The sequence below is a fragment of the Hyla sarda genome, chromosome 12, assembly GCF_029499605.1.
Source record: "Hyla sarda isolate aHylSar1 chromosome 12, aHylSar1.hap1, whole genome shotgun sequence".
NCBI lineage: Eukaryota > Metazoa > Chordata > Amphibia > Anura > Hylidae > Hyla > Hyla sarda.
Window position 1 is genome coordinate 381594 of NC_079200.1, and position 25544 is coordinate 407137.

Here is a 25544-nt window from a genome sequence, read left to right on the forward strand (position 1 = left end):
CCGCCCCCTGCCTCGCACTCCCGCCCCCTGCCTCGCACTCCCGCCCCCTGCCTCGCACTCCCGCCCCCTGCCTCGCACTCCCGCCCCCTGCCTCGCACACCCCGCCCCCTGCCTCGCACACCTGCCCCGCACACCCGCCCCCTGCCTCGCACACCCCGCCCCCTGCCTCGCACACCCGCCCCATGCCTCGCACACATGCCTCGCCCTGCCGCCCCCTGCCTCGCCCTGCCGCCCCCTGCCTCGCCCTGCCGCCCCCTGCCTCGCCCTGCCGCCCCCTGCCTCGCCCTGCCGCGCCCTGCCGCCCCCTGCCTCGCCCTGCCGCCCCCTGCCTCGCCCTGCCGCCCCCTGCCTCTCACTCCCGCCCCTGCCTCTCACTCCCGCCCCCTGCCTCGCACACCCGCCCCCTGCCTCGCACACCCGCCCCCTGCCTCGCACACCCCGCCCCCTGCCTCGCACACCCGCCCCCTGCCTCGCACACCCGCCCCCTGCCTCGCACACCCGCCCCCTGCCTCGCACACCCGCCCCCTGCCTCGCACTCCCGCCCCATGCCTCGCACTCCCGCCCCATGCCTCGCACTCCCGCCCCATGCCTCGCACACCCGCCCCATGCCTCGCACACCCGCCCCATAATTTACTCACCATCCTACCTCCGATGTCCCAGCCTATTAGAAATAGGGTTGTACGCCATGTAAAGAGTTACAGAAAGATCTCTGTGCAGAGTAACAGATCAATGGGCGTCCATCCCCCCCAGTCATACAGATCTCATAGGCCTTTCATTTCTATGTTTTGTGCCCTATAGGGCTCCGTGGAGATATAACTGATCACTGTTTGGCGGTTTTCTTGCAGGTCGCTGCTATTAATCCCAGTCACCCCCTGGCTCAGATGCCTCTACCGCCATCTATGAAGAACTGTATCCAGCTGGCTGCCTGTGATGCCGAGGAGCTGTTACCTATGAACCCCGACCTTCCTGCCGACCTCTTCACCTCCTGCCTCACGACCCCCATCAAGATAGCGCTGAGGTGGTGAGTATCCACTCCAGACGGCCTCACTCGTATACCATTACCCCAAACCGGCCCTACTCATATACTATGTACCCCAAACCGGCCCCACTCATATACCATTACCCCAAACCGGCCCTACTCATATACCATTACCCCAAACCGGCCCTACTCATATACCATTACCCAAACCGGCCCCACTCATATACCATTACCCCAAACCGGCCCCACTCATATACTATAAACCCCAAACCGACCCTACTCATATACTATAAACCCCAAACCAGCCCTACTCATATACTATAAATCCCAAACCGGCCCCACTCCTATACTATAAATCCCAAACCGGCCCTACTCATATATTATAAACCCCAAACCGGCCCCACTCATATACTATTAACCCCAAACCAGCCCAACTCATATACCATTACCCCAAACCGGCCCTACTCATATACTATAAACCCCAAACCGGCCCTACTCATATACTATAAACCCCAAACCGGCCCCACTCATATACGATAAACCCAAACCGGCCCTACTCATATACTATAAACCCCAAACCGGCCCCACTCATATACTATAAATCCCAAACCGGCCCTACTCATATATTATAAACTCCAAACCGGCCCCACTCATATACTATTAACCCCAAACCGGCCCAACTCATATACCATTACCCCAAACCGGCCCTACTCATATACTATAAACCCCAAACCGGCCCTACTCATATACTATAAACCCCAAACCGGCCCCACTCATATACCATTACCCCAAACCGGCCCTACTCATATACTATAAACCCAAAACCTGCCCCACCCATATACTATAAAACCCAAACCGGCCCTACTCATATACTATAAACCCCAAACCGGCCCTACTCATATACTATAAATCCCAAACTGGCCCCACTCATATACTATAAATCCCAAACCGGCCCCACTCATATACTATAAACCCCAAACCGGCCCCACTCAAATACTATAAACCCCAAACCGGGCCCACTCATATACTATTACCCCAAACCGGCCCCGTTCATATACCAATACCCCAAAAACTGCCCTACTCATATACTATAAACCCCAAACCGGCCCCACTCATATACCATTACCCCCAAACCGGCCCCACTCATATACCATTACCCCAAAACTGCCCCACTCATATACTATAAACCCCAAACCCGGCCCCACTCATATACCATTACCCCAAACCTGCCCCACTCATATACTATAAACCCCAAACCTGCCCCACTCATATACTATAAACCCCAAACCGGCCCCACTCATATACTATAAACCCCAAACCGGGCCTACTCATATACTATAAACCCCAAACCGGCCCTACTCATATTATATAAACCCCAAACCGGCCCCACTCATATACTATGAACCCCAAACCGGCCCCACTCATATACCATTACCCCAAAACTGCCCCACTCATATACTATAAACCCCAAACCGGCCCCACTCATATATTATAAACCCCAAACCGGCCCCACTCATATACCATTACCCCAAACCTGCCTCACTCATATACTATCAACCCCAAACCGGCCCCACTCATATACACCCCTACCCCTTAATTCCCTTGTTGAACTTGATGGACATATGTCTTTTTTCGACCGTACTAACTATGTAACTATAAACCCCAAACCGGCCCTATTCAGATACTATAAACCCCAAACCGGGCCTACTCATATACTATAAATCCCCAAACCGGCCCCACTCATATACTATGAACCCCAAACCGGCCCCATTCATATACTATAAACCCCAAACCGGCCCCAATCGTATACCATTACCCCAAACCTGCCCTACTCATATACTATAAACCCCAAACCGGCCCTAATCATATACTGTGAACCCCAAACCGGCCCCACTCATATATTATAAACCACAAACCGGCCCCACTCATATACCATTACCCCAAACCGGCCCTACTCATATACTATGTACCCCAAACCGGCCCTACTCATATACCATGAACCCCAAACCGGCCCTACTCATATACTATGAACCCCAAACCGGCCCTACTCATATACTATGAACCCCAAACCGGCCCTACTCATATACTATGAACCCCAAACCGGCCCTACTCATATACTATAAACCCCAAACCGGCCCCACTCATATACCATTACCCCAAACCGGCCCTATGACTACTGTCAGTGTGCTGTATACGGCTGTGACTACTGTCGGTGTGCTGTATACGGCTGTGACTACTGTCAGTGTGCTGTATATGGCTGTGACTACTGTCGGTGTGCTGTATACGGCTTTGACTACTGTCAGTGTGCTGTATTCGGCTGTGACTACTGTCGGTGTGCTGTATAAGGCTGTGACTGTCGGTGTGCTGTATACGGCTGTGACTACTGTCGGTGTGCTGTATACGGCTGTGACTACTGTCGGTGTGCTGTATACGGCTGTGACTAGTGTCGGTGTGCTGTATACGGCTGTATACGGCTGGTGAATACAATGGGTTTTGGTCGACCCATTTATTTTGTGACATTAGCACAGCGTTGTGAAGGTTGATCGGACTCTTGCGGATGACATTAGCGCAGCGTTGTGAAGGTTGATCGGACTCTGGCGGATGACATTAGCGCAGCGTTGTGAAGGTTGATCGGACTCTTGCGGATGACATTAGCGCAGCGTTGTGAAGGTTGATCGCACTCTTGCGGATGACATTAGCGCAGCGTTGTGAAGGTTGATCGGACTCTTGCGGATGACATTAACACAGCGTTGTGAAGGTTGATCGGACTCTTGTGGATGACATTAGCGCAGCGTTGTGAAGGTTGATCGGACTCTTGCGGATGACATTAGCGCAGCGTTGTGAAGGTTGATCGGACTCTTGCGGATGACATTAGCGCAGCGTTGTGAAGGTTGATCGGACTCTTGCGGATGACATTAGCGCAACATTGTGAAGGTTGATCGGACTCTTGCGGATGACATTAGCGCAGCGTTGTGAAGGTTGATCGGACTCTTGCGGATGACATTAGCGCAGCGTTGTGAAGGTTGATCGGACTCTTGCGGATGACATTAGCGCAGCGTTGTGAAGGTGATCGGACTCTTGCGGATGACATTAGCGCAGCGTTGTGAAGGTGGATTGGACTCTTGCGGATGACATTACCGCAGTGTTGTGAAGGTTGATCGGACTCTTGCGGATGACATTAGTGCAGCTTTGTGAAGGTTGATCAGACTCTTGCTGATGACATTAGCGCAGCGTTGTGAAGGTTGATCGGACTCTTGCGGATGACATTAGCGCAGCGTTGTGAAGGTTGATCGGACTCTTGCTGATGACATTAGCGCGGCGTTGTGAAGGTTGATCGGACTCTTGCGGATGACATTAGCGCAGCGTTGTGAAGGTTGATCGGACTCTTGCGGATGACATTAGCGCAGCGTTGTGAAGGTGGATCGGACTCTTGCGGATGACATTAGCGCAGCGTTGTGAAGGTTGATCGGACTCTTGCGGATGACATTAGCGCAGCGTTGTGAAGGTTGATCGGATTCTTGCGGATGACATTAGCGCAGAGTTGTGAAGGTTGATCGGACTCTTGCGGATGACAACTCGCGGACGGACCGCCTGGTAATTTTGCGGCCTTTAGCCTGTTCGGAGCAGTGGATGACACGGAATGTTGTCTGTAGATTGGCGGATAATTTATTTGTGTTATCAGTTAATTTGCATAGTAATGAACATCTGCAGGGGAACGCCGTCACCTGACAGTGATCCATGAGCCCGCAGAGCGTCATCCGTGCAGCGTTCAGTAACTGCGCAGCTCATGGCTAGACGTGGAGGAAGCTCCTATGTTTCCAGCCGATGGCTGTTATATATCCTGAGGGGTTCTCAGCGTTCACTATGATAAAGAAAAAAAGAGGAACAAACCGGTGCAAAGTGCGCACGGCGCTCCCCGGCTGGGATTTAAAGGATCTGCCGAGCACCATAGTCGGGGGGGGGGGCTCCCATCTATGATGTCTCTTCTATGGAGACCAGTTGGCTCTCCTGACTGCTCAATTTCAGTACATGATATAACATATACAATTCATATAATATAAGAATATAATTACAGTTCTAAAGAGACAGATCGGGAGAGGAAAGTGGTCACTAAGTGTTTTCCCATGAAGATGCCTACTGGGGAGCCCTCCAGGACATCACATATATTGTGACCTGGGCCATCGTTTCTAGATGTTCCCATATTACCTTAGACCACATGACACTGCCCACCAAAGGAAAGCCCACCCCATGTGTTCTGATCTTGTAAGGGAAACCAGAGAGGACGAGGGCCACCTAAAGCCCACCCCATGTGTTCTGATCAGATAAAGGAAACCAGAGAGTAGGAGGGCCACCTAAAGCCCACCCCATGTGTTCTGATCGTGTAAGGAAAACCAGAGAGGACGAGGGCCACCTAAAGCCCACCCCATGTGTTGTTATCAGGTAAAGGAAGCCAGAGAGGACGAGGGCCACCTAAAGCCCACCCCATGTGTTCTGATCGTGTAAGGGAAACCAGAGAGGATGAGGACCACCTAAAGCCCACCCCATGTGTTCTGATCGTGTAAGGGAAACCAGAGAAGACGAGGGCCACCTAAAGCCCACCCCATATGTTCTGATTAAGTTATGGAAACCAGAGAGGACGAGGGCCACCTAAAGCCCACCCCATGTGTTCTGATCATGTAAGGGAAACCCGAGAGGACGAAGACCACCTAAAGCCCACCCCATGTGTTCTGATTGTGTAAGGGGACGAGGACCACCTAAAGCCCACCCCATGTGTTCTGATCGTGTAAGGGAAACCAGAGAAGACGAGGGCCTCCTAAAGCCCACCCCATGTGTTCTGATCAGATAAATGAAACCAGAGAGGACGAGGGCCACCTAAAGCCCACCCCATGTGTTCTGATCAGGTAACAGGAACCAGAGATGATGAGGGCCACCTAAAGCCCACCCCATGTGTTCTGATCATGTAAGGGAAACCATAGAGGACGAGGGCCACCTAAAGCCCACCCCATGTGTTATGATAAGGTAAAGGAAACCAGAGAGGATGAGGGCCACCTAAAGCCCACCCCATGTGTTGTTATCAGGTAAAGGAAGCCAGAGAGGACGAAGACCACCTAAAGCCCACCCCATGTGTTCTGATCGTGTAAGGGAAACCCGAGAGGATGAAGACCACCTAAAGCCCACCCCATGTATTCTGATTGTGCAAGGGGACGAGGACCACCTAAAGCCCACCCCATGTGTTCTGATCGTGTAAGGGAAACCAGAGAAGATGAGGGCCTCCTAAAGCCCACCCCATGTGTTCTGATCAGATAAATGAAACCAGAGAGGACGAGGGCCACCTAAAGCCCACTCCATGTGTTCTGATCAGGTAACAGGAACCAGAGATGATGAGGGCCACCTAAAGCCCACCCCATGTGTTGTTATCAGGTAAAGGAAGCCAGAGAGGACGAGGGCCACCTAAAGCCCACCCCATGTGTTCTGATAATGTAAAGGAAACCCGAGAGGACGAAGACCACCTAAAGCCCACCCCATGTATTCTGATTGTGTAAGGGGACGAGGACCACCTAAAGCCCACCCCATGTGTTCTGGTCTGTCACATGATGCATCTGACCACTTACTCATGGAGCTGTAGATCGCAATATCCTTGTTGAGCAGAAGACATAATTTTTACAGATCTGCTGGCCGGCGACGCTATCCTAGAGACCGGTGGGCTTCAACAACAGACGTAACTAGGCCAAAGTATTCACCGCCATGTTTTCCTGAGATGAGTTTACCCTGGAGGGATATCCTTTGCCGGTGCTGCGGTGGTCCCCATCACCAGGACTACCCGAACACGGGAGACAACTGCAGGCGATGGAGTCACATAAGTCCTTGACAGAAGATCTTCTCTCCTAGTGAAGAGTTAATCATCTCCAGGGACGGTGATGAGCGATGGGTGTGAGCGGCAGCGATGTGTGGAGCTTCATCTCCAGTAATGGATCCACCGGCGCCTTAATCAAATATCCATCAGCTCCAGCAAACATCTCGACTCACCGCCGGCTGATTTATATGGAGACTCATGGACATCACCATCTGATTTACTGAGGATAAACATAAGGAACATCTGCCAGAAATCTATAATCTGTGCCGAGTGGAGAGCCCGGTAATGAGCCGCAGCCCGTCCTGCACATCGCACCCTCATTACCATAGCACCGGAGAACAGCCCGGAATATGTATGTACAGAGACGTCATTCTACATCTCTGCTTCATGTCAGTGAATGGAACGTTCGAGAAAATGTCCTGATCAGACTGGTTTGTGCAGGGCGGGTGCAAGGATTGGCTCCACTCTTTGACACGCCCCAACCCTACTACTGCGTGATAGGAGGAAGTAGAAAATACCCTTTGAAGAAGGCGCTGCTGTGGTCCAGTAGAAAGGACGTCCAATGTTGGAGTAGAAATGATCAAGCAAGAGAATGAGGTGATAAACCACGCTGGATCAATTTATTTAAGATGAAAGGTACAAGCAGGATAAGGCGTTTCGGGGACGGCACAGATCAGTGCTACTACATAGTACAACATACAAAATGGTGCCAAAACTTAAAGGGGAGGAGCCACAGAGGTATACAGTAGTATGGGGAGTATGGTAAAAGTGTTCAAAATAAACAGACAAAGGTAAATATGGTTAGATGGTTCCGGTGGTGGGGTATTGTGTGCTTCTGGCACAAATATTCACGTTTGAGCCGGAAAATAAGGTATGTTGCGTGCTCCGGAGACAGCTCTGTGTATCCGGAGCGAGGAGCAGAAATGTGGGTAACCACCGACGCGTAGCTAGGGCTGTAGCGCGCATGTCACGTGGTGAGGGCACGTTGCCAGGGAGACGCGTCCTGTGTGGAGAGACACGCCGCTGACAGTGGGCGGAACAAAGGCGGTGAGCCTCGTGGGTATTGAAGGAGCTGTCAGCGCCACTGACAGTGGGCGGAACAAACACAGAGAGGCGGTAAGCAGGTATTGGAGGAGCTGTCTGCTGTAAAAGAGAGGTGAGTCCCGTATCTGGAGGGATGCCGTGCGCCAAAGTAAAAGAATATATTATGCATATTATGCACGGAGGTGCTGTCAAAGAAAATATTTTACCCGCAGGTGGCCGAACTCATTCATATGAACTTTATAAGGCATTAGCCCAATCGTTGAAGAGGTACAGTGGTGACCCAAAGAAATGTAAGGATGAGAATGGGATAAACCCCCATATAGGTGTAAGGGATGAATATCGGTGAGGTACATGGTGGGGTATGAGTGTAAGTGGAGGATTGGTGGTTTGTGAAGGAGGGCGCTGATATATGAGGAATAGTAAAACACTGGTAAATGAGCAAATGCTAGGGGAAAGAAGGGGAGGGGTTAAACAGGTATAATGTGTGAGGATGGGTTCCAATGGGTATATGAGATTGAAGAAATAGTGTGTGGGTATATATACACATATGTATGTGGGGGGGGGGGGGGGGTACCGGTATGGCAAAAATGGGGAAATGATGGGGGTGGGGCTAAATGGGAGAGGATTAAAGGTTGCATTCAATCAATTAATTGAAACCTTCTACACTATGGTCCAATCTGACTTTGATACTTTGCTTAAGGACACCCACCCTAAGAAGTAAACCTCCAACCTCTCCCCGTCTGAGAGGACAGCACTCAAATCCCTCACCTCGAACGGCTCCATCATCATCATCCGTTCAGCTGACAAAGGCGGAGGTATCGTCATCCTTTACAAGACTGACTACATCACCGAAGCCAACAGGCTTCTCTCTGATACCTTGTACTATAAGCCCATTTCTCTGAACCCTACCAAAATGTTCCAGGATGAGCTCACCAAACTCATAAATTTTGGATACTGTCAAGGGGTACTCTCCAAGACTGAAATCGATTACATCATCATCACCGAACCCTCCATACTGATTTTTTTATTACCTCCCCAAAATTCATTAACATCTCCAGCCTCAAGTTCGCCCCATCATCTCGGGCATCAACTCTATTTCCTCCAATTTGTCACATTACATCGATTTACTTCTACAGAAGCATGTCACCAATCTCCCTTCACATCTCACGGACACAACTGAATTTATCAATTCCATCTCACAATTCAAGTGGTCACCCGGCCTCACCCTGGTTACAATGGACATCTCCTCACTCTACACAGTTATTGATCACGAGTTGGGCATCCAGGCTGTCGCATTCTTTCTGGCTAAGAACCCCACAATGCCCTCAACACAGAAAGAGTTCATATTGGAAGGACTAAGATACATTTTGACATACAACTATTTTGAGTTCCTGGGCCAAATGTATATACAACACAAGGGAACCGCTATGGGGTCAAAAGTGGCCCCAAGCTTTGCCAAACTTTTTGTGGGAATGTTTGAAATATTACACATCTACACCCACCACAAGTTCAACAACTGCTTGGACTACCTCCGTAACATAGATGATATTTTCCTTATCTGGGAGGGTGACAGACCCTCACTAAACGCCTTTTTAGCAGACCTCAATTCCAACACATGGTCCCTACATTTCACCCAGACCATCTTCGATGGCAATGCAGAATTTCTCGACGTCATGGTCTCCCACAACAATACCGCCTGCCTGTCAACAAAAACATTTTTCAAACAATAAAAAGCAATAGCTACTTGGACTTCAAAAGCGGACACTATAAAAATGGCTTTGCAATGTACCCTATGGCCAATTCAAGCGGATCAGAAGGAACTGCACCAAAGAAGAAGAATTTGTTTCTCAAAATAAGATCCTGAAGGCCAGATTCAAGGCCAAAGGCTATCCTCTGGCTCTCGTTCAATCTTCCTACAACAGGGCACACGCCCTAACCCAGAATGACTGCCTGCTACCGAAACCTGCAATCACCACTCCTGCTTGTGACAGATCTTCCTATTTCATCACCACCTTCAGCCGTGAGCACATCCACATCAAGAAGATTCTACTGGAACATTGGCCTAAGACCAATACGTGGACCCTCTCTTACCCACCAAACTATCCCTCACCTTCAGAAGAGGCCGCACCATACGTAACCTTGTAGCCCCCAGCAAGCTGAAATCCGGTACCATTCAGCCCACAGCCTCCAACACCAGGAGCTACAGACGCAACATCCAAGATGTAAGTGCTGTTCAGTCATCTCACACAAATGCAGCACCTTCTCCTCCACCACCACCAAATCCACATACCCCATCAAAACCCGCCTCAGTTGTAACTCACAATACGTGATCTACCTGCTACAATGTTCATGCGGACTCCAATACGTGGGGCGCCCCATCCGTTGCTTCAGGGAGCGCATAAACAAGCATCGTAGCAATACCAACAACAGATTCCTCCTACACAGTGCGTCTCCACACATGCCAGAATCTCACAATAGAGATTTCAGCACCATAAAAGCTACCCCCATCGAAAACATCAGCAAAGACGACTCCCACAGGTACAGCACCCTGAGACGCAGGGAGAACTATTGGATACATTCCCGCCGGACCTTGGTCCTACGTGGACTCAATGAATTGATTGAATGTAACCTATAATCCTCTCCCATTTAGCCCCACTCCTTATGCATTTTCCTTCCCACCCCCCATCCACCATAATTTCCCCATTTTTGCCATACCGGTACCCCCTCCCCTCCACCTACACTCTAACACAGTTCATGTGTACATATACCCACACACTATTTCTTCAATCTCATATACCCATTGGTACCCATCCTCACACATTATACCTGTTTAACCCCTCCCCTTCTTTCCCCTAGCATTTGCTCATTTACCAGTGTTTTACTATTCCTCATATATCAGCGCCCTCCTTCACAACCCACCCATCCTCCCCTTACACTCATACCCCATTGTCAGGATTCGGCAGGCTGGAGGTGGATCCTCTGTGTCAGAGAGGGATTGGCGTGGACAGTGTCGGTGGACCGGTTCTAAGTTGCTACTGGTTTTCACCAGAGCCCGCCGCAAAGCGGGATGGACTTGCAGCGGCGGTAGCAACCAGGTCGTATCCACCGGCAACGGCTCAACCTCTCTGACTGCTGAGATAGGCGAGGTACAAGGGATTAGACAAGAGCAGGGTCGAACGTAGCAGAAGGTCAGGGCAGGCAGCAAGGATCGTAGTCAGGGGCAACGGCAAGAGGTCTGGAACACAGGCTAGGAACACACAAGGAACGCTTTCACTGGCACAATGGCAACAAGATCCGGCAAGGAAGTGCAGGGGAAGTGAGGTATTAATAGGGAAGTGCACAGGTGAAGACACTAATTAAAACCCATGCGCCAATCAGTGGCGCGCCGGCCCTTTAAATCGCGCGCCGGGACAGCACAGACTGGGAACGAGTCTGGTAAGCGGGTCGGGATGCGGGCACGTCCCGCATCGCGAATCGCATCCTTACTGGGGACATTATCGCAGCGCACCCGGTCAGCGGGTCTGACCGGGGCGCTGCGAACAGGAGAACGCCGTGAGCGCTCCGGGGAGGAGCGGGGACCCGGAGCGCTCGGCGTAACAGTACCCCCCCCCCCCCCTTGGGTCTCCCCCTCTTTTTAGAACCCAGAATGCCAGAATTTCTTTAACCGAGAAGATGTCAGAGGACCCGGAGACAGGAGTAGGAGCAACAACCTTAGGAGAAAAGCGGTTAAGGATGAGTGGTTTAAGGAGAGAGACATGAAAAGCATTAGGAATACGGAGAGAAGGAGGAAGAAAGAGTTTGTAGGAGACAGGGTTGATTTGGCATTTGACTTTAAAAGGACCAAGATAACGTGGTCCCAGTTTATAACTGGGGACACGAAAGCGGACATACTTGGCGGAGAGCCACACTTTGTCTCCAGGAGAAAAGACAGGAGGAGTTCTTCTTTTTTTGTCGGCATGTTTCTTCATCCGGGATGAGGCCTGTAGGAGAGATTTTTGAGTATCTTTCCAGATGGTGGAGAAGTCCCGAGTCACCTCATCAACAGCGGGCAAACCAGAAGGCATGGGAGTGGGGAGGGGGGAAGAGGGTGACCGCCGTACACCACAAAGAATGGGGATTTAGCGGAAGACTCAGAGACTTTGAAATTGTACGAGAATTCGGCCCATGGTAGAAGATCGGCTCAGTCATCCTGGCGGGAGGAAACAAAATGTTGCAAATAGTCACCAAGAACCTGATTAACTCTTTCCACTTGCCCATTGGATTGGGGATGATAAGAAGACGAGAAGTTTAATTTGATTTTAAGCTGATTACAGAGAGCCCTCCAGAATTTCGACACAAATTGAACGCCTCAATCCGAGACGATATGCGTGGGAAGCCCGTGAAGGCGAAAAATGTGCACAAAAAATTGTTTCGCCAACTGAGGCGCAGAAGGAAGACCTGGAAGTGGAATAAAATGTGCCATCTTGGAGAAACGATCAACGACCACCCAAATGACTGTGTTGCCATTGGATAAAGGCAGGTCTGTTATAAAGTCCATAGCAATCTGAGACCATGGTTGCTCAGGAACAGGCAGAGGATGAAGGAGACCGGCAGGCTTCTGGCGAGGAGTCTTGTCCCGGGCACAGACTGTACAAGCCCGAACAAAATCAGCAACATCAGCTTCCAGGGTAGGCCACCAATAAAAACGAGAGATGAGCTGGACGGATTTCTTGATGCCAGCATGGCCGGCGAGGTGTGAGGAGTGTCCCCACCTAAGAATCCTGAGGCGCTGGCGTGGAGGGACGAAGGTCTTTCCTGGAGGAGTTTGTCTGATGGAAGCTTGAGAAGCGGAGATCAGACAGTCAGGAGGAATAATGTGTTGCGGGGAGGCTTCCATTTCAGAGGCATCCGAGGAACGAGAGAGCATCAGCCCTAATGTTCTTGTCAGCAGGGCGAAAATGAATCTCAAAGTTAAAACGGGCAAAGAACAACGACCTCCTAGCCTGGCGAGGGTTCAGCCGTTGGGCAGACTGAAGATAAGAGAGATTCTTGTGATCGGTGTATATAATAACTGGGTATTTGGACCCCTCCAGCAGGTGCCTCCATTCCTCGAGAGCCAGTTTTATGGCCAGTAGTTCTCGATCCCCAATGGAGTAGTTTTTTTCCACCGGAGAGAAGGTCCTAGAAAAGAAACCACAAGTAACAGCATGTCCGGAAGAATTTTTCTGTAGGAGTACAGCTCCAGCTCCCACCGAGGAGGCGTCTACCTCCAGTGAGAAGGGTTTAGATGGATCAGGTCTGGAGAGTACGGGAGCAGAAGAAAAGGCAGTTTTGAGACGGTTGAACGCCTCTTCCGCTTGAGGAGGCCAGGACTTAGGGTTGGCGTTTTTCTTGGTTAGGGCCACAATTGGGGCCACAATAGTGGAAAAATGTGGAATAAACTGTCTGTAGTAATTGGCAAACCCCAAGAAACGTTGGATAGCTCGGAGTTCGGAGGGGCGTGGCCAATCCAATACGGCTGATAGTTTGTCCGGGTCCATTTGGAGTCCCTGGCCAGAGACTAAATATCCTAGGAAGGGAAGAGATTGACATTCAAAGAGCCATTTTTCCATTTTGGCATATAACTGATTGTCCCGAAGTCTCTGAAGAACCATGCGGACATGCCGGCGGTGTTCTTCTAGGTTGGAAGAAAAAATCTAAATATCGTCCAGGTAGACCACAACACAGGTAAATAAAACATCACGAAAAATTTCATTTACAAAGTCCTGGAAGACGGCAGGGGCGTTGCAAACCCAAAAGGCATAACCAAATATTCAAAGTGTCCATCTCTGGTGTTAAATGCGGTCTTCCACTCGTCCCCCTCCCTGATGCGGATGAGATTATATGCACCTCTTAAATCCAATTTGGTAAAGATGTTGGCGCCACGTAGGCGGTCAAAGAGTTCCGAGATAAGAGGTAGGGGATAGCGTTTTTTTGTGATTTTATTAAGACCGCGGTAATCAATGCAAGGACGTAAGGAGCCGTCTTTTTTGGAGACGAAGAAGAATCCAGCTCCGGCAGGGGAGGAAGACTTGCGGTTAAATCCCCTTTTTACATTTTCTTGGATGTACTCCGACATGGCTTGTGTTTCCGGAGCAGACAGGGGATAGATTCTGCCCCGGGGTGGAGTAGTACCAGGGAGGAGATCAATAGGACAGTCATAAGGCCTGTGAGGAGGCAAAGTCTCTGCTTGTTTTTTGCAAAAAAACATCAGCATAGTCCAGATAGGCCTTGGGGAGACCAGGTATCGGAGGAGCCATAGGGTTTTGACTGACAGTACTGGGAGCAGACATAAGACACACTTTGTGGCAAGTATTACCCCAGTTCTTGATTTCCCCGGTGGTCCAATCGAGGGTAGGGGAATGGCATTGAAGCCAAGGTAGTCCAAGAAGAATTTCAGAGGTGCAGTTAGAAAGTACCAGAAATTCAATCTTTTCATGATGGGGTCCAATGCACATTAAGAGGGGTTCCGTGCGGTAACGCACAGTACAGTCCAATCTTTCACCATTAACAGAGGCGATGTAGAGGGGTCTGGCGAGACTGGTCACCGGGATGTTGAACCTGTTAACGAAAGAGGCCAAAATAACATTTTCTGCAGATCCGGAATCCAAGAAGGCCACCGCTTAGAAGGAGAAGGTAGAAGAAGAAATCCGCACAGGCACAGTAAGACGTGGAGAAGCAGAGTTCACATCAAGCGCTGTCTCACCTTTGTGCGGAGTCGGAGTGCGTCTTTCCTGACGTGGAGGTCGGATAGGACAATCCTTCAAGAAATGTTCGGTACTGGAACAGTACAGGCAAAGGATCTCCATGCGGCGTTGTGTCCTCTCTTGAGGTGTCAGGCGAGACCGGTCTACTTGCATAGCCTCCACGGCGGAAGGCACAGGAACGGATTGCAGTGGACCAGAGGAGAGAGGAGCCGGGGAGAGAAACCGCCTCGTGCGAACAAAGTCCATATCCTGGCGGAGCTCCTGACGCCTTTCGGAAAAACGCATGTCAATGCGGGTGGCCAGATGAATAAGTTCATGCAGGGTAGCAGGAATTTCTCGTGCGGCCAGTACATCCTTGATGTTACTGGATAGGCCTTTTTTGAATGTCGCGCAGAGGGCCTCATTGTTCCAGGAAAATTCGGAGGAGAGAGTACGGAATTGGATTGCGTACTCGCCCACAGAAGAATTACCCTGGACCAGGTTCAGCAGGGCAGTCTCGGCAGAAGAGGCTCGGGCTGGTTCCTCGAAGACACTTCGAATCTCCGTGAAGAAAGAGTGTACAGAGGCAGTGACAGGATCATTGCGGTCCCAGAGCGGTGTGGCCCATGACAGGGCTTTCCCAGACAGAAGGCTGACCACGAAAGCCACCTTTGACCTTTCAGTTGGAAATTGGTCCGGCATCATCTCCAAATGCAGGGAACATTGCGAGAGAAAACCACGGCAAAGTTTAGAATCCCCATCAAACTTGTCCGGCAATGATAAACGGAGGCTGGATGCGGCCACTCGCTGCGGCGGAGGTGCAGGAGCTGGCGGAGGAGATGGTTTCTGAAGCTGTGGTAGTAGCTGCTGTAGCATCACGGTCAGTTGAGACAGCTGGTGGCCTTGTTGCGCTATCTGTTGCGACTGCTGGGCGACCACCATGGTAAGGTCAGCGACAACTGGCAGCGGGACCTCAGCGGGATCCATGGCTGGATCTACTGACACGATTTGGCTTGCTGGAGGTGGATCCTCTGTGCCAGAGAGGGATTGGCGTGGACCGTGCCGGCGGACCGATTCTAAGTTGCTACTGGTATTCACCAGAGCCTGCCGCAAAGCGGGATGGACTTGCAGCGGCGGTAGCAACCAGGTCTTATCTCAGCAGTCAGAGAGGTTGAGCCGTTGCCGGTGGATAAGTGCGGTACAAGGGATTAGACGAGCAAGGTCGGACATAGCAGAAGGTCAGGGCAGGCAGCAAGGATCGTAGTCAGGGGCAACGGCAAGAGGTCTGGAACACAGGCTAGGAACACACAAGGAAACGCTTTCACTGGCACAATGGCAACAAGATCCGGCGAGGGAGTGCAGGGGAAGTGAGGTATAAATAGGGAAGTGCACAGGTGAAGATACTGATTAAAACCCATGCGCCAATCAGTGGCGCACCGGCCCTTTACATCGCAATCATCCTTACATTTCTTTTGGTCACCACTGTACCTCTTCAACGATTGGGCTAATGCCATATAAAGTTCATATGAATGAGTTCGGCCACCTGCGGGTAAAATATACTCTGACACATACCACAGCTCTTTCTATTTTCTTTGACAGCACCTCCGTGCATAATATGCATAATATATTCTTTTACTTTGGCGCACGGCATCCCTCCAGATACGGGACTCACCTCTCTTATACAGCTGACCGCTCCTTCAATACCCGCAAGGCTTACCGCCTCTCTGTGTTTGTCCCGCCCACTGTCAGTGGCGCTGACAGTTCCTCCAATACCCGCGAGGTTTACCGCCTTTGTTCCGCCCACTGTCAGCGGCGTGTCTCTCCACACAGGACGCGTCTCCCTGGCAACGTGCCCTCACCATGTGACACGCACTCTACAGCCCTAGCTACGCCTCCGTGGTTACCCACATTTCCGCCCCTCGCTCTGGATACACAGAGCTGTCTCCGGAGCGCGCAACATTCCTTATTTTCCGGCTCAAACGTGAATATTTGCGCCAGAAGCACACAATACCCCATATTTACCTATGTCTGTTTATTTTGAACACTTTTACCATACTCCCCATACTACTGTATACCTCTGTGGCTCCTCCCCTTTAAGTTTTGGCGCCATTTTTAAATGTATAAATGCTCTGTATGTTGTACCTTGTAGTAGCACTGATCTGAAGAAGGGGGTGCCGTCCCCTGAAACACGTTATCCGGTTTGTACCTTTCATCTTGCTTGGTTTATCACCTCAGCCTCTTGCTTGATCATTTCTACTCCTACATTGGACGTCCTTTCTACTGGACGACAGCGGCGCCTTCTCCAAAGGGTATTTTCTGCCTCCTCCTTTCATCAGGGTAGGTTATGCCTCTCCTGCACCCTGGGCTCAGCAGCTGTCTCCAGTTCTTAACCCCTTTTCTCGGTTGACATGCAAGTTTTTCACTCGCCTCAGGTGAGTACTCACTACCTACAGGCCCCGCAGGCCCACTGACACCTAGTTTTTTTCCTGACTATTTGTCATTACGGTATCACACTAGACGCCTCCTGCAGGTCTCTCCTTTTTCTCCTTCCACAGCAACCCTTCTACTGGGGTGACACACTGTAACAATCCTCCTCATATGATCCCCTTACTACTGGGATGACACACTGTAACAAACCTCCTCCTCATGTAATCTCCTTTCTACTGGGATGACACACTGTAACAATCCTCTTCTTGTAATCTCCTTACTACTGGGGTGACACACTGTAACAAACCTCCTCCTCATGTAATCTCCTTACTACTGGGGTGACACTGTCACAGCCAGCACTCCGGTCCCCACCTCCGGACCGGAGCGCTCGCTTCCCCGCTCCCCCGGTGCCTCCTGCACAGTCACACTTACCGGGATCCCTTGTGTCGGGGATGCGGCTGCCGTGGCGGCTGGTCCCCGCTCACACGCCGCGTCCCTGTCTGACTTACCTGGCTCCTCGTTCCCGGTGCAGACTGGCTCTGCCTTCCAGCGCGCGCGCGGCCCTGCTCTCTAGGGCGCGCCCGCGCCACCTTCTGTAAATTTAAAGGGCCAGCGCACCATTGATTGGTGTGCTGTCTAATTATCCCTGCCTCCTTCCCTAATAAAAGTCTCCTGCCCCTTCCTGCCCTTGCCGGATCTTTGTGCCCTAGTGCCTTTGAGAAAGCGTTCCACACTGTGTATACTGCCCTGCCTGTTGCCGTACCCTTGCTACCGTCTACTCGCCTTTGAAACCTTTCCGCCTGCCCTGACCTCTGCTACGTCCGACTACGCTCCTGCCTGTTCCCTGTGTACTATGCCATATCAGCTACCAGTGAGGTCAAGTTGCTAGTGGAGGATACGACCTGGTGGTTACCGCCGCTGCAAGTCCATCCCGCTTTGCTGCGGACTCTGGTGAAAACCAGTAACCACTTAGAACCGGTCCTCTGGTACAACCCGCGCCATCGCCTCTCTGGTCCAGAGGATCCACTACCAGTCCTACCGGTACGATACAGACACACTGTAACAAATCTCCTCATGTAATCTCCCTACTACTGGGGTGACACACTGTAACTAAAATCTCCTCCTCATGTAATCTCCCTACTACTGGGGTGATACACTGTAACAAATCTCCTCCTCATGTAATCTCCCTACTACTGGGGTGACACACTGTAACTAATCTCCTCCTCATGTAATCTCCCTACTACTGGGGTGACACACTGTAACTAATCTCCTCCTCATGTAATCTCCCTACTACTGGGGTGACACACTGTAACTAACCTCCTCCTCATGTAATCTCCTTACTACTGGGGTGACACACTGTAACAAACCTCCTCCTCATGTAATCTCCCTACTACTTGGGTGACACACTGTAACAATCCTCCTCATGTAATCTCCTTACTACTGAGGTGACACACTGTAACAAACCTCCTCCTCATGTAATCTCCTTACTACTGGGGTGACACACTGTAACAAATCTCCTCCTCATGTAATCTCCTTACTACAGGGGTGACACACTGTAACAAACCTCCTCCTCATGTAATCTCCTTACTACTGGGGTGACACACAGTAACAAACCTCCTCCTCATGTAATCTTCTTACTACTGGGGTGACACACTGTAACAATCCTCCTCCTCATGTAATCTCCTTACTACTGGGGTGACACACTGTAACAAACCTCCTCCTCATGTAATCTCCTTACTACTGGGGTGACACACTGTAACAATCCTCTTCCTCATGTAATCTCCTTACTACTGGGGTGACACACTGTAACAGTCCTCCTCCTCATGTAATCTCCTTACTACTGGGGTGACACACTGTAACAAATCTCCTCCTCATGTAATCTCCTTACTACTGGGGTGACACTGAGGTGCAGATTACTTCACGTAGACCAGGATAGTATTGGCTGTGCAGGAGTCATGTGACCACCACTTCAGATCAGCCCCGCCTCCTCCACAGCATTTCAGTGGTCCTTCAGCACCTTTCTCTCCTATGCTGCATGTGAAGCTTCGCCCCAACAGGTAACTGGTCACATGATGGTCACATCAACAAAGGTCCCTCACTTTCCGGGGGAGGAGGCGGAGGGAGGGTTAGCTGAATTCTAGGGTAGGTCCTACAGGACTGTGTAACAGTGGAGGAGAGTGCAGTGGCGGTGCTGTGGGGTCTCCTCTATCCGGCCGTCAGGAGCAGCACTGTAATAATGATGGTGTATGTGATGTGACAGTGCTGCTCCTGACGGACGGATAAAGGAGACCCCACAGCACCGCCGACTTCACAAAAACTCATCAAGATAGCGCTCTAGGCAGCAGCCTAATCAGGAGGGGAGAGGAGGGGGATGCAGCTTCTCATTCAGTGATATAGATAATCTATATAAGGGGAGCGGAGGGGGATGCAGCTGCAGCTTCTCATTCAGTGATATAGATAATCTATATAAGGGGAGCGGAGGGGGATGCAGCTGCAGCTTCTCATTCAGTGATATAGATAATCTATATGAGGGGAGAGGAGGGGATGCAGCTTCTCATTCAGTGATATAGATAATCTATATAAGGGGAGAGGAGGGGGATGCAGCTGCAGCTTCTCATTCAGTGATGTAAATAATCTATATGAGGGGAGAGGAGGGGGATGCAGCTGCAGCTTCTCATTCAGTGATGTAAATAATCTATATGAGGGGAGAGGAGGGGGATGCAGCTTCTCATTCAGTGATATAGATGATATATATTAGGGGAGATGAGGGGGATGCAGCTTCTCATTCAGTGATATAGATAATCTATATGAGGGGAGATGAGGGGGATGCAGCTGCAGCTTCTCATTCAGTGATATAGATAATCTATATGAGGGGAGATGAGGGGGATGCAGATGCAGCTTCTCATTCAGTGATATAGATAATATATATTAGGGTAGATGAGGGAGATGCAGCTTCTCATTCAGTGATATAGATAATCTATATAAGGGGAAAGGAGGGGGATGCAGCTTCTCATTCAGTGATATAGATAATCTATATGAGGGGAGAGGAGGGAGATGCAGCTTCTCATTCAGTGATATAGATAATCTATATGAGGGGAGAGGAGGGGGATGCAGCTGCAGCTTCTCATTCAGTGATATAGATAATCTATATAAGGGGAAAGGAGGGGGATGCAGCTTCTCATTCAGTGATATAGATAATCTATAAAAGGGGAGAGGAGGGGGATGCAGCTGCAGCTTCTCATTCAGTGATATAAATAATCTATATAAGGGGAGAGGAGGGGGATGCAGCTTCTCATTCAGTGATATAGATAATATATATTAGGGGAGATGAGGGAGATGCAGCTTCTCATTCAGTGATATAGATAATCTATATAAGGGGAGAGGAGGGGGATGCAGCTTCTCATTCAGTGATATAGATAATATATATAAGGGGAGAGGAAGGGGATGCAGCTGCAGCTTCTCATTCAGCGATATAAATAATCTATAAAAGGGGAGAGGAGGGGGATGCAGCTGCAGCTTCTCATTCAGTGATATAAATAATCTATATGAGGGGAGAGGAGGGGGATGCAGCTTCTCATTCAGTGATATAGATAATATATATTAGGGGAGATGAGGGAGATGCAGCTTCTCATTCAGTGATATAGATAATCTATATAAGGGGAGAGGAGGGTTATGCAGCTTCTCATTCAGTGATATAGATAATATATATTAGGGGAGATGAGGGAGATGCAGCTTCTCATTCAGTGATATAGATAATCTATATAAGGGGAGAGGAGGGGGATGCAGCTTCTCATTCAGTGATATAGATAATCTATATGAGGGGAGAGGAGGGGAATGCAGCTGCAGCTTCTCATTCAGTGATAAAGATAATCTGTATGAGGGGAGAGGAGGGGGATGCAGCTACAGCTTCTCATTCAGTGCTATAGATAATCTATATAAGGGGAGAGGAGGGGGATGCAGCTTCTCATTCAGTGATATAGATAATCTATATAAGGGGAGAGGAGGGGGATGCAGCTGCAGCTTCTCATTCAGTGATAAAGATAATCTGTATGAGGGGAGCTGAGGGGGATGCAGCTACAGCTTCTCATTCAGTGCTATAGATAATCTATATAAGGGGAGAGGAGGGGGATGCAGCTTCTCATTCAGTGATATAGATAATCTATATGAGGAGAGAGGAGGGGGATGCAGCTGCAGCTTCTCATTCAGTGATATAGATGATCTATATAAGGAGAGAGGAGGGGGATGCAGCTTCTCATTCAGTGATATAGATAATCTATATAAGGGGAGAGGAGGGAGATGCAGCTTCTCATTCAGTGATATAGATAATCTATATAAGGGGAGAGGAGGGAGATGCAGCTTCTCATTCAGTGATATAGATAATCTATATGAGGGGAGAGGAGGGGGATGCAGCTGCAGCTTCTCATTCAGTGATATAGATAATCTATATGACGGGAGATGAGGGGGATGCAGCTGCAGCTTCTCATTCAGTGATATAGATAATCTATATGAGGGGAGATGAGGGGGATGCAGCTACAGCTTCTCATAAAGTGATACAGATAATCTATATGAGGGGAGATGAGGGGGATGCAGCTGCAGCTTCTCATTTAGTGATATAGATAATCTATATGAGGGGAGAGGAGGGGATGCAGCTTCTCATTCAGTGATATAGATAATCTATATAAAGGGAGAGGAGGGTGATGCAGCTTCTCATTCAGTGATATAGATAATCTATATGAGGGGAGATGAGGGGGATGCAGCTGCAGCTTCTCATTCAGCGATATAGATAATCTATATAAGGGGAGAGGAGGGTGATGCAGCTTCTCATTCAGTGATATAGATAATCTATATGAGGGGGATGCAGCTTCTCATTCAGTGATATAGATAATCTATATAAGGGGAGAGGAGGGGGATGCAGCTTCTCATTCAGTGATATAGATAATCTATATGAGGGGGATGCAGCTTCTCATTCAGTTATATAGATAATCTATATGAGGGGAGAGGAGGGGAATGCAGCTGCAGCTTCTCATTCAGTGATAAAGATAATCTGTATGAGGGGAGCTGAGGGGGATGCAGCTACAGCTTCTCATTCAGTGCTATAGATAATCTATATAAGGGGAGAGGAGGGGGATGCAGCTTCTCATTCAGTGATATACATAATCTATATGAGGAGAGAGGAGGGGGATGCAGCTGCAGCTTCTCATTCAGTGATATAGATAATATATATAAGGGGAGAGGAGGGGGATGCAGCTTCTCATTCAGTGATATAGATAATCTATATAAGGGGAGAGGAGGGGGATGCAGCTTCTCATTCAGTGATATAGATAATCTATATGAGGGGAGAGGAGGGGGATGCAGCTGCAGCTTCTCATTCAGTGATATAGATAATCTATATGAGGGGAGATGAGGGGGATGCAGCTGCAGCTTCTCATTTAGTGATATAGATAATCTATATGAGGGGAGAGGAGGGGATGCAGCTTCTCATTCAGTGATATAGATAATCTATATGAGGGGAGATGAGGGGGATGCAGCTGCAGCTTCTCATTCAGTGATATACATAATCTATATGAGGGGAGATGAGGGGGATGCAGCTACAGCTTCTCATTCAGTGATATAGATAATCTATATGAGGGGAGAGGAGGGGATGCAGCTTCTCATTCAGTGATATAGATAATCTATATGAGGGGAGAGGAGGGGGATGCAGCTGCAGTGTCTCATTCAGTGATATAGATAATCTATATAAGGGGAGAGGAGGGGGATGCAGCTGCAGCTTCTCATTCAGTGATATAGATAATCTATATAAGGGGAGAGGAGGGGGATGCAGCTTCTCATTCAGTGATATAGATAATCTATAAAAGGGGAGAGGAGGGGGATGCAGCTGCAGCTTCTCATTCAGTGATATAAATAATCTATATGAGGGGAGAGGAGGGGGATGCAGCTTCTCATTCAGTGATATAGATAATATATATTAGGGGAGATGAGGGAGATGCAGCTTCTCATTCAGTGATATAGATAATCTATATAAGGGGAGAGGAGGGGGATGCAGCTTCTCATTCAGTGATATAGATAATCTATATAAGGGGAGAGGAGGGGGATGCAGCTGCAGCTTCTCATTCAGCGATATAGATAATCTATATAAGGGGAGAGGAGGGTGATGCAGCTTCTCATTCAGTGATATAGATAATCTGTATGAGGGGAGAGGAGGGGGATGCAGCTGCAGCTTCTCATTCAGTGATATAGATAATCTATATGAGTGGAGAGGAGGGGGATGCAGCTGCAGCTTCTCATTCAGTGATAAAGATAATCTGTATGAGGGGAGCTGAGGGGGATGCAGCTACAGCTTCTCATTCAGTGCTATAGATAATCTATATAAGGGGAGAGGAGGGGGATGCAGCTTCTCATTCAGTGATATAGATAATCTATATGAGGGGGATGCAGCTTCTCATTCAGTTATATAGATAATCTATATGAGGGGAGAGGAGGGGAATGCAGCTGCAGCTTCTCATTCAGTGATAAAGATAATCTGTATGAGGGGAGCTGAGGGGGATGCAGCTACAGCTTCTCATTCAGTGCTATAGATAATCTATATAAGGGGAGAGGAGGGGGATGCAGCTTCTCATTCAGTGATATACATAATCTATATGAGGAGAGAGGAGGGGGATGCAGCTGCAGCTTCTCATTCAGTGATATAGATAATATATATAAGGGGAGAGGAGGGGGATGCAGCTTCTCATTCAGTGATATAGATAATCTATATAAGGGGAGAGGAGGGGGATGCAGCTTCTCATTCAGTGATATAGATAATCTATATGAGGGGAGAGGAGGGGGATGCAGCTGCAGCTTCTCATTCAGTGATATAGATAATCTATATGAGGGGAGATGAGGGGGATGCAGCTGCAGCTTCTCATTCAGTGATATAGATAATCTATATAAGGGGAGAGGAGGGGGATGCAGCTTCTCATTCAGTGATATACATAATCTATATGAGGAGAGAGGAGGGGGATGCAGCTGCAGCTTCTCATTCAGTGATATAGATAATATATATAAGGGGAGAGGAGGGGGATGCAGCTTCTCATTCAGTGATATAGATAATCTATATAAGGGGAGAGGAGGGGGATGCAGCTTCTCATTCAGTGATATAGATAATCTATATGAGGGGAGAGGAGGGGGATGCAGCTGCAGCTTCTCATTCAGTGATATAGATAATCTATATGAGGGGAGATGAGGGGGATGCAGCTGCAGCTTCTCATTTAGTGATATAGATAATCTATATGAGGGGAGAGGAGGGGATGCAGCTTCTCATTCAGTGATATAGATAATCTATATGAGGGGAGATGAGGGGGATGCAGCTGCAGCTTCTCATTCAGTGATATACATAATCTATATGAGGGGAGATGAGGGGGATGCAGCTTCTCATTCAGTGATATAGATAATCTATATAAGGGGAGAGGAGGGGGATGCAGCTTCTCATTCAGTGATATAGATAATCTATATAAGGGGAGAGGAGGGGGATGCAGCTTCTCATTCAGTGATATAGATAATCTATATAAGGGGAGAGGAGGGGGATGCAGCTTCTCATTCAGTGATATAGATAATCTATATGAGGGGAGATGAGGGGGATGCAGCTACAGCTTCTCATAAAGTGATATAGATAATCTATATGAGGGGGATGCAGCTGCAGCTTCTCATTTAGTGATATACATAATCTATATGAGGGGAGATGAGGGGGATGCAGCTACAGCTTCTCATTCAGTGATATAGATAATCTATATGAGGGGAGAGGAGGGAAATGCAGCTGCAGCTTCTCATTCAGTGATATAGATAATCTATATGAGGGGAGAGGAGGGGATGCAGCTTCTCATTCAGTGATATAGATAATCTATATGAGGGGAGAGGAGGGGGATGCAGCTGCAGTGTCTCATTCAGTGATATAGATAATCTATATAAGGGGAGAGGAGGGGGATGCAGCTGCAGCTTCTCATTCAGTGATATAGATAATCTATATGAGGGGAGAGGAGGGGATGCAGCTTCTCATTCAGTGATATAGATAATCTATATGAGGGGCGAGGAGGGGGATGCAGCTGCAGCTTCTCATTCAGTGATATAGGTAATCTATATGAGGGGCGAGGAGGGGGATGCAGCTGCAGCTTCTCATTCAGTGATATAGATAATCTATATGAGGGGGATGCAGCTGCAGCTTCTCATTCAGTGATATAGATAATCTATATGAGGGGCGAGGAGGGGGATGCAGCTGCAGCTTCTCATTCAGTGATATAGGTAATCTATATGAGGGGCGAGGAGGGGGATGCAGCTGCAGCTTCTCATTCAGTGATATAGATAATCTGTATGAGGGGAGAGGAGGGAAATGCAGCTGCAGCTTCTCATTCAGTGATATAGATAATATATATAAGGGGAGAGGAGGGGGATGCAGCTTTTCATTCAGTGATATAGATAATCTATATGAGGGGAGATGAGGAGGATGCAGCTACAGCTTCTCATTCAGTGATATAGATAATCTATATGAGGGGCGAGGAGGGGG

The 25544-nt window shown here is 49.1% G+C and overlaps 1 protein-coding gene across 1 annotated transcript in view; it reads left to right on the forward strand.

The window, feature by feature from the left end:
* The window catches only part of LOC130296898 (regulatory-associated protein of mTOR-like), a 317324-nt gene that overhangs the window by 243038 nt on the left and 48742 nt on the right, over window positions 1-25544 (forward strand). Inside the window, exon 6 of the mRNA XM_056548942.1 lies at window positions 846-1021. Within this exon, the coding sequence (XP_056404917.1) occupies window positions 846-1021 (176 nt within the window). The remainder of the gene's footprint in view (window positions 1-845; window positions 1022-25544) is intronic.